General features: G+C 33.0%; 1 protein-coding gene across 1 annotated transcript; it reads left to right on the top strand.

Moving 5' to 3' along the window:
• The first annotated feature begins 1,505 nt into the window (after positions 1–1,505).
• LOC134718505 (uncharacterized) lies at positions 1,506–10,196 on the top strand. The gene is made up of 3 exons (XM_063581080.1): positions 1,506–1,858; positions 5,025–5,153; positions 8,664–10,196. The coding sequence occupies exons 1-3, from the start codon at positions 1,547–1,549 to the stop codon at positions 9,543–9,545; spliced, it is 1,323 nt and encodes a 440-aa protein (XP_063437150.1). The 5' UTR covers positions 1,506–1,546; the 3' UTR covers positions 9,546–10,196.
• Positions 10,197–11,174: the final 978 nt, after the last annotated feature.

Here is an 11,174-nt window from a genome sequence, read left to right as displayed (position 1 = left end):
TCATTTAAAAATTTCTATAGTGACAATGTACAATATGATGACCTTCTTCGTCTTCTTCTTCCAAATCTTCACATCCTTTGTAGGACAACCACACCGTTAAGGCATGTAGAACAAAACCCACCACCATACAAGTAGGAATATATACAGTCCGCCAAAAGTTAAGCACCACCGAAATATAACTGGCAATATTTTTATAACTATTGCGAAAAAAATATTAATGTTTTGTGTTATGAATTACCTTCAACATACACTAAGAAAATTCATTACGACCAAAAAGATTGAACTCCGATAAAGCAGTCAAGCAACCTCTTATCAAAGGTCATCTGCGCGATTACAAATACACTGTTTCTCCAGGTGGTCGTGTTAGTGCTCGTACATTGGTCAGTCGACTTCTCAGAGGCAACCGAAGAGCAAGTATTGGTGTATAGAGACCTGAGCTTACAGGTAGGCACTCTACCGTCAGGTTTTAATGGGATAATGACTATCTATGCTTGAACATAAGAAGTTGACAAAACACTCATTGTTCAGATGGTAGTCAGTTTCTTAAACTGCCAGTATACGCCATAAATCAAAGGAGTAGGTCCGGTAAGACCCCTTTTTGGCCCCAAAATATAACAGTTTTACAAAATTGTTAAAATGTAAACTTTTAGTTATTTAATGGACAGTTAAATGATTCTGCTACATAACTATGGGCTGTTTTTTACAATACAATGCACATATATCGGGTTGTAGCACCATAAAGTCATGCTAAATTACGGAAATCTTCAAAATTCTATCATTTTAGTTAAATTTTAGACGGTTTCCGTGTAAAACGAAAGTGGCCGCATTTGTGTTCATCCTTAATATTGAAATGTAAGTTGTATTTTATGATAATACATAACATATATAAAGGTTGTGGATGAACACGGATGCGGCCACTTTCGTTTTTGACAAAAACCATCTGAAAAGTGTCGTTTTTTGGCATATTTGAGAGATTTTTCATATTTGAGCTTGAATCGGATCGTTTTTAATGACTAAATCAGTTAAAATCTTACACATAAATTAATTGAATTAAGTGAAATAGACACTTAAGTGTCAAAAATCTTTCGTCAGATGAAACTGAAATTTGAGGCCAAAATGAGTCCTTACCGGACCTACTCCTTTCGCGGGGAAACTTGACGGCTTTTGACAAAAAATAATGTTTGCACAAGGACTGCATTCAATGCTGGTGGTGTTTCAGTTCGGGGTTGCTTCTTATACCGTTATAATCTGGGTATCCATATTCTGCAGGGCAACATAAACGGACTGACATGAAGAGATTTTGGATCCTTTAAACATTGTAGTCCCTCATTTTAATAATCCCATACTTGCGTCTACATTTCCAAGACCCTTGTACATGGACGACAACGCTAGAACACACAGAGCAAGGATTTTAACCGAGTTCAAAGAGCAACAAGCCATTTACACTATTACAAGTTCACCCTTGGGTGCCTCGAATATAAGATAACGCGGTCATCTTGTGGTCTGGTCAGTTGATTGGAGTTTGCGGTCCTTATCAGACGCAAAAATGGATATTGTAAAAGTGTTAAGGAAGTTTCGGGAAGAAGAAGATCCCGAAATGGAAGATTATGATGGGAAGTGTTTGCCGACCCTAAGTAAGGCAGAACTAACAAGTATTGCAAAGTCTAAAGGTGTAAAGTTAGAAGAACTATTACTGTTGGGTGGAATCCCGGATTCAAGGGAGAATATGTGCAAACTCCTGCATTTTGCACTTCAGTGTACCATTACTATTCAGGAGAGTAAAGAGGATGAAGAGGCTGGGCCATCTAACCGCCCGGATCCACCAAGAAAAAAGAGAAAGTCAAATGACGCAACTGGGGTAAGAACAGTTTAATCAGTAAAAAAGGGCAAAACAGAAATTTTTTCTTGTTATTTGGTTATGGTATTAGAGGTTTTGAAGGCTCATATTTTATTTGATCCGGGCAATAAAACAGAAATTCGTGTATTGGGTCAAACTGTATGCGAAAGAGTCTCGTGTTACAAATGGTTTTGGTTAACGTAAAATAATTTTGGCGTCGGTTAATTTTTAAGGGAACTGTAAAGTTAAAGGAAGTTTATTTAATAGTAAAGTGTAAATAATTATTACGTTCAGATCGAAGGGATGAGTAACATTAGAAAAGAAATGAAGAGCTTGAAAGAGAGACGTTAAGAAAAGTTTTCATCGAAATATTTAAGGTTTTTAGTGATGATACATGAGGGGAAAATGATTAAAATGATAAAAAAAAGGTTTTTAGGGTAAGAATGATGAAAAGAGGATTTTTAAGTTTTAGTATACAAAGAGAAAGAAAGAAATGAACTGTCTAAAAGAGACAAGTTAAGAAAAGTTTTCCTCGATATTTAAAATGTTTATTGATGAATCAAGAAAGAGAGAAAAAAAAAAAAGTGGTTAAGAATGATGAAAAGAGGATTTTAAGTTTTAGCATGAAAAAAAAAAAAAAAAAAAAAAAGAAGAAGAAAATAAAAAAAAAAAAAAAAGAAAGGAAAAGAAAAAGTCTTTAGGTTAAGAATGATGAAAAGAGGATTTTTAAGTTTTAGTATACAAAGAGAAAGAAAGAAATGAACTGTCTAAAAGAGACAAGTTAAGAAAAGTTTTCCTCGATATTTAAAATGTTTATTGATGAATCAAGAAAGAGAAAAAAAAAAAGTGGTTAAGAATGATGAAAAGAGAATTTTAAGTTTAAGCATGAAAAAAAAAAAAAAAAAAAAAAAAAAAAAAAAGAAGAAGAAAAAAAAAAAAAAAGAAAGGAAAAGAAAAAGTCTTTAGGTTAAGAATGGTGAAAAGAGGATTTTTTAAGTTTTGGTATACAAAAAGAGAGAAAGGAATGTACTGTCTAAGAGAGACAAGTTAAGAAAAGTTTTTCCTCGAATAAAGATTTTTATTTGTGAATCAAGAGAAAGAAAAGAAAGAAATAAAAAAAAATACATGAGATAATTATGAAATGTCTAAGGTTAAACAATGTGGTAGCTGTCTAGAGAAAACAGATCTGTTATAAAAGAAAGAAAATCATATAGAAAAATGGGAAATAATAGTTATAATTATGTTATAATTATGTTAAAATGTAGTAAATTAGGAAAAGACAAATGAGGAGATAGATATGGAAAACAAATAGAATGAAATTGGATACAAAATTGGCTAAAATACTGTGAAAAGAGGATTTTAGGTTAAGTGAAAAAATATGTGGTTAATTTAAAAATGATTGACGAAGGGTTGTCAATGCACGATCGGTAGTTTTAAGAGAAAAAATAGGTATTAATGTTGAAGAAAAGTATTTGAAATATTTAAGATTATTATTAATGTTTCAAGAGAGCAATCATGAAATTAACGAGATAATTATAAATTGTTTGCGGTTAAAGGATGATAATGATAAAGACAAGAGTGGCAATAGAAAAACGTTTTTGTTAATAGTAACGGAAAATATTACATGTATATAGGAAATGAAAGAAAAAAAAATTGGTTAACTGTAAAAAGAAATAGGTATGAAAAGCATGGTAAATAGTATGGTGTAAAAGAAATATTAACGTTTATCGAAAATATGTGACCTGTTACCCCTGCTACGCGCATGCGTACTTGAAGTTCTAGAATGTGCGTGTTTTGTTATTTTATTTATTTATTTTTATTTTATCATTACCATTGTTTTTTTCAAACTGGGAAACAGATTGGGTCAGAGCGTTAACTGTTTTCTATTGTTCTAAAATAACCTTTTGGTATTAATCATCTGCTCTTAGTATATTCCAAGTAAATCCGTTAATGTTTTAAACTTAAGTTTATTGTTAGTTATTGTTAATTGTTAGTTTTTTTTTATTCAATTTGAAAGAGAGAAGGAAACAAAATGTTTTAAAATGTGCTCATTGTTGAAACCGTACGGTGATATAACATGATAATTTTTAATTTTTGATCATGTGGACAGTTGTCTCATTGGCAATTTATTATATCACACATGTATAAAAGAGTATAAAAGTATAAAATAATTCAGTTTAGAAAAAAAAATAAAATAAAATAAAATAAAATAAAAATAAAAGATGCGCTAGAGAAATGTATGTCGTAATATGTAAGACATGTTTCGGTTTTCAGACCAACCATAAGACATAAATGTTAAATGCTAACGTATGTTATAGTAAGAACAAGAATAATGATAATGTGGAAGAACTATATGAAATAAGTTTTGTTAAATTCGTTGAAAATACGGTTTACAGGAGAGTGTCACTTGCAATTACAGGGCCATTTGTAAGAAAGTGCAAATAAAAAGGGGGAAAAAAGCGAAAATTATGTCCTAGCCGTAATGATTGTAAATGAAAGAAAGAAAATAATAATAAAAAAAAAAAACCAGGAGGTACAAAATGGGTCGTTAATAAATCGAAATTAGTTAGTAGGCTTTTATTTGTTTAAATTGAGGAAAGCAACCAGCGAAAGATTAAAAAAAAAAAAAAATAATAATTATTACGCATTATTCTAAATTTGTTAATTATTTTAAATAAATGAAGATGACAGGCTGCCTTTGTTACTAAGAAGGCATTGATGTGCATTGTCGTTTTCATTCTCTTACTGAATTTAAATATGTTTATTTATAAATTGTTGTTAGATGAGTACAACAGAGAGAGGATTAATTTTGTGTAATTGAAAGCATATAAATGCTTAAAATTCATTTCAAAACCTGGAAAAGTATGCTAATACTCTGATATGTGAGAGGATGTTATGCAATAAGTAGTCAGTTATTTCCCTAAGATTTTCTCATCAAATTTATTTGTGTATGATAAAAGTTCAGATAACGTCACGCGTGACAGCTGTACGAGAAGCTGGACAGGATTAATTATCCACAATACAGTGATTAACAACATGTGTATGATTTAATAGTCTTAAGAAGTATATTAACCGTAACAATCAATGTCAACAAACACTGCAGGTATGCATGCATTTTAATTAGTTTAGAACTGTGGTTGTACAAAGATAAACAATAAGTGTTATTATATGTGATTTTCCCAAACAGATGAAAGCCCTGGAGGACAAAATAGACAAACTGGAAAAGATGTTAGAAGAAAAGAAAACAGCAGATGAGGAGTCAGATTTGGAAAGAGCCAAGCGAGACGTCAAAGAAGAGGCATCCAAGGGACCAAAGGTGGATATTGATGTTTTGCACGAGAGACTTGTAATCCTTGAAAGTTTAGCTAGAAAGCAAAACAGTGATATTAAAGACAAGATAAATTTAATCTTAAACCGATTCAACTCTCATAAGTCTAACCCATCTTTTGCTGCAGCACTTGTGCTAAAATTAGTCTGTAACAGAGAAGAAGAGAGCATTTTAGACAAAGAACAAAAACTTATGAAAAATTTCGGACTGACAAAAAATAATGATGATGTCAATACACAAGGGTATGGCATGTTTCAGCCAATGCCTTATAATTACGGTTACAATCGTTTTAGTTACCCACAAGGACCTTCACCTCCACGTTTTTCTCAACAACCACGAAGGTCAAGACCCCGCACACCATTAATATGTTATCGTTGCAATAAACCTGGTCATATGGCTAGAGATTGCCTTATCCCTCCACCCCAGAACTAATTATTGAACTTTTAACGTTATGTTTTCGTTGTTGTTGCTCATTAAATGTTGGCATGATTTGTACATGTGATATAAATATATATAAATTACCTTATATAACTAAATTGTGATGCAAGTTATATATATAATTTCAGGAAAATTTTCGAATGAAACCATGGGAAAAAAGTGTGGTCTTTGATAGTGACCCGACCAATGAATTTATTAGATTAGCATCGTATGTCAATTTAGAGGGGAAACTTTTAAGTGAAAAGGAGTTACAAATTAAGCCAGATTCAGCGGAAGAATCATTTAGTGCATCATTGATAAAAGGTCAGGATCCGTCGATTGACAATTTAGTCTTTTTAAATCCAAATTCTTTTAAGGCAGGGCAAATTCATACGCGTGTAGATCAATGGAAGCATATTATGTGTAATTCGTCGCAAACTAAGGAAGTCTTAGATTGGATAGAAAACGGCCTTGACGGGGTAAACATACATAATTATATAACGATTTTCAAAGGGAAATTTTGGGGAGAAAAGTATGACCACGAATTTCCTCCACCAAGAATGTTTAACAATTCGAACAGTTGTATCCCTTTTATTGATTTTATAACTAAGACGATCACAGAGAGATTACGAAATGGATCACTTGAATGCGTAGGAAAAGTGGGTATAGTACAACCACCGCATATAGTAGCCCCTTTAACAGTAGAACCAACAAAACCTCGACTTTGTGTGAACCTTATGTATCTCAATAATTGGATCAAAAGCGTACCATTCAACTTAGATACTTTAAAAGATATTCCCCGGATAGTTAAAACAGGTGCTTATTTCACATCAATAGACGATAAATCTGGGTTTGATAATGTTCGGTTATCAGAGGAGTCATTCAATCTTGTTGGTTTTCAGTGGGGAGGATATTATTATCGGTGTAAGACCCTACCTTTCGGATTCAAATTGTCAAGCTACATATACCATACTTTGAATATGCAACCTACCTCTTATATACGAAAACATTTTTCTATACCTATATTTCTGTACATTGACGACAGACTGGTAGAAGAAGTTCGAAGTGAAGGGATAGAACCCGGTATACCAAGCGCTTTGTTAGCAAATTACATTGTATGTGAAATATTAACCAGGCTCGGATACTGTTTGAATTTAACAAAGACTATATTTGTACCTACACAATCGCCAGTTTTTTTAGGATTTAAGGTAGACTCTGTAGAGCGGTGTTTTAGGTTAACTGAAAGTAAAAAGAAAAAGTTTGTAGGCTTCAGAGAAGCTTGTCTTGCGAAGTCCGAATTATCCGTTTTAGATTTGCAAAAACTGTCAGGCAGGTGTATTTCTTTCATGTTAGCAGTCCCTGCAGCAAAGCTGTATACCCGCGAAATGAATAGTGCGATTTCTCTCGGTATAAAATCAAAGTCAGGCATAGCGTTAAATGGAGATCTCAAGGATGAAATTACGTCATGGCGTTTTCTAGATGAATGGGAAGGTAAATTAGAGTGGAAAAGGGAGAGACATTTATCTGTGACTATTTTTACAGATGCATCCACCTTTAAATGGGGTGGTGTTTTCGAGATTAATGACATTAAACATACTGTAGGTGATTCGTGGGAGGCAGACATGCTTTCTCTGCCAATTATGATTCTAGAAGCATATGCGTTATTAAATGTTTTAAAGTCATTCAGAGACAAAATTCAGGGTTTTCGAATAGACGCAAATGTTGACAACAAAGCTTTGATATATGCGTGGGACAACGAGGGGTCAAGGTCATCCCAGTTGAATTCCGTAATAAAAGATATTTTCAAATTTACTATTGATTCTGACATTATTTTGAACCTGTACTATATACCGTCAAAACAAAACCTCGCTGACGCGCCTTCACGTACTTTAACAAAGTGTGACGCAACAATTACGAAAGCAATATGGCAGACTATTCAAGAGCATTTCGGAGGGAATTCTGGACATACTTTAGATCTCATGGCTCTGGACTCAAATAGCATGAAAGACAAACAAGGAAATATTCTAAAACATTTTACACCTTTTCAATCTCCTCTGTCCTCGGGTATAAACGTTTTCACACAAGAGATTAACAAACAGGAAAACTGTTACGTATTTCCACCTTTCAATCTAGTTCTACCAGTTATGACTTTTTTGAAAGAAAACAGTTGTAGTTATACTATTGTGATAAGAGCGGAGAACACTACGCCTTTATGGCTGCCTAATTTCGTAAATTTCATAAGTGATGCATTTGTTGTAGGCATCAAAGGTCAAAAAGATGTTTTAAAGTACCCGACGAAAAAAGGCTATGTGTCCGATAGATATGGTTTACCATGGAATTTATGGGTGGTAAGGGTGCAGAATTTCATTTCCGGTTCATCTTATGGGAAAATGCTTTTTCTAAATAACCCTACGATTACTTCCAATTTTCATTTTTTGTGTGTCGGTGATTCAATGATCAGATTTTTTTTATCAGATAAGAAATTCAGGAACCCTATGGTACATGTTTATTCAGAAGGTGGAGGCCTTATTCGTAATGTACAGTACAACATTCAAAAGATGGTCGATAGATATCCACCACAAACCATTTTTGTGCATGCTGGTGTGAATAATTTGAGTAAATGTTATTTGTATTTGAATGAATTTCACCAATTATCTGTAGCACATCATGAGCTTGAATCTTTAACATTGTTGTTAGAAAACATTTGTAAGAAATTTACGCATGTAAAAGTAATAATGTCATCAATAATTATTACTAAGGACGATTACATTAATATAAGATCAGAGAGTTTAAATGCAACAATAAAACAATTATGCATAGAACATAAGTGGTTATTCATGGATAATGTAAACATTCACAGTTCACATTTAAGGGATAATGTCCATTTAAATGAGGATGGCCAGCGTATATTGACAAATAATGTATATAGTATGTTAAAATGTGTATCCCATGTAGGAATTTAGTGGTAGTATCATATCTAGAGTTTGTTTATTTTCTCTATCAAAGTGTAATATGAATATTTAGTTAACATTTTGTCAATTTGTATAGTGGTATAAAATATTTTCTTTTATTTTGTTGTAGGTTTTTAATATTGCTAATATTTTACGACCATACATGTTATGCAAAGGATGTGCAACAGCAAATGATGTAGACTATATTTTTTGTAAAATATGTGGTTGTCCGAGAAATAAGTCATTAGAATGTTTAGATGAATGTTCCAAAGAAAGGGATGAACTATTGCATAAAATTGAAAAACGAATTGACACACTTGACAATTTATTAAAATCGGGGAGTTATTCAAAACAGAAATGCAGTTTAAAAACTGAATTAGAGAAATTTTTCGTTACTTTGGAACCTCTGAAAAATCTTTCCAACGCCGGTCCTGAAGATATCAGGAAATTTTTAGTATTCAAAGAAAAAAATGGTAGAACACAACTGCACGAAGACAATTGTGTATATCGCACAGAACATGGTATTAAAAACTGCAGTTGTCCAAAAACTCTCACAGTAAAATCGGTAGACAGTTTGTTAGGTAAAATAAGAGCAATTTTTCGAGATATTGGAAGAGCTGGCGAATGGAACCCAATGCTTTACAGTGGCAACCCGGCTTCATCTCACATCTTGAAGCAACACATTCAAGCAGTGTCTTTAGAGCAATCTAATTCTAATATAACAAGAAAACAAGCGACTCCTTTAATGTTTGACAAATTAGGAAAACTATGTAGATATTTATCCTATAAAGTGTCTGTAGAAAAAGACACTATATCACAGTTTTTATTTGCGCGTGACTTGTCTTATTTTTCTCTGTTATGTCATTCAGGCAACAGGGGCGGGGATCTTGGTTTACTTAAGGCAGAGAATTTGTTTGACATACCTGACTCAAAAGGTATTTATGTATCACAACAGGCAGGAAAAACGGCCTCTATTGACAATCCAAAAATTACATCATCTTACCGTCGCTAGATGAAGACATTTGTCCAATTAAACTCGTAAAGGATTACAAATGTATAGCAAATAAATTAGATATTGATTTAAACAAGGGTTTCATTTATCGTGTTAGAGACAACAAGTCGAAACAAATTAATAATCGAGCAGTATCATCATCATGTATGACAGACAGGTTAAAGACGCATTTAATGAATATTAATTTGTATCAAGGAGAAACGTCCCACAGCAGCAGGCGGGGTTGCGCAATTACCTTAAGAATGTTAGGAGTCGATGATCAAGCGATAAATCAACATGTGGGCTGGAGTTCTAAGGGAATGATCGACCATTATGCACATGTTGGAAAATTAATGAGCCCTGAGGGTCCAGCAAGCACATTGTCATCCGCTGCAAAACATTTGGGACAGGGGTCGTCTTTGTTCGATAAAGTTTCACAAAACTATGTCAGTATAAGTAATTTGAAACAGTTTAAATTTTGATTTGTTTCATAGAATTTTGTTGTGAAGGCGTACATTGTTAAAAACATTTTTTTTTCAAGGTCATGATTAATTTCAAGAAAGGGGAAAAACCTAGACAATTAAGTTGCATTTTATTGTTCAGTATTGTTTTATGTATTTTTTATATTATAAGTATTGGATAATAAATATTGTATTAAATGAGTTTAGTCTGTTTCGGTATGTTTATTATTTTACACAAAGCTGCACGGTTTTATGGTTTGTTGTTCTCCATATCTAACATATGAGAGGTACCGGGGTGTACTTGTAATATTCCACTATTACAAGTTCACCCTTGGGTGCCTCGAATATAAGATAACGCGGTCATCTTGTGGTCTGGTCAGTTGATTGGAGTTTGCGGTGAAGGTCATAAGCAATATGGAATATGACAAAGACAGGCCCTGTGTGTTAATTGTCATCAAGTGGGTGAAGGTTGTTAGTAATACGACAAAGTTGGTTGTCATCGTATTAGCAGCTGTATAGCAGGGTCAGAAATGAAACGAATAATTAAAAGAGAAAACATCAGTTAGACCCCACCATCTAAAAAAAAAAAAAAAACCAAAACAACAACAACAACAAAAAAAAAAAACTCAAGTTACAGGATGCAAAAACTTGTACATATATCTGAGAATTTATAACGATACGTGATATTAAACGAATATCCAAGCTAAGGGAGGAGTAACCAGTTATTTGGGCCATTTGTTACACAATTGTAAAAAAAAAAAAACAAAAAAAAAAACAAAAAAAAAACGTATGTTGATCGAGCTTGAGAACTGTGATGTCAATAAGGTTTTATACAACAAGTCGTTTTTTTTTTCGTGTTTTGTAGAATCATTAGGTGTTGGGATCCATATGCACTAATTCTATGATATATGGAATAATCAACAGCTGTGTTGCCCCAAGTACTGATTAAACCTTATGGTAAATGTTAATGTCTTATCCAATTATTCATGTCGATTCCAAAGCTTATTCATCTTCATAGCTTATAGCTGCGGGTATTAATGGCAGATTTAGATAAAAAATACATGTCATGTTGTCGTTTGTTATACAACATATATAGCAATTTACATGCAAGTAGTGTGCTACTGTGGCTATATCCGACTGAAACAATACTAACAATTGTTTTTCATATCGACACATATTCGTTATCCGC

Source organism: Mytilus trossulus, chromosome 5 (genome assembly GCF_036588685.1).
Source record: "Mytilus trossulus isolate FHL-02 chromosome 5, PNRI_Mtr1.1.1.hap1, whole genome shotgun sequence".
NCBI classification, from domain to species: Eukaryota; Metazoa; Mollusca; class Bivalvia; order Mytilida; family Mytilidae; genus Mytilus; species Mytilus trossulus.
Note: the sequence above shows the minus strand (reverse complement) of the source record. Positions and strands in the feature narration are given on the sequence as shown.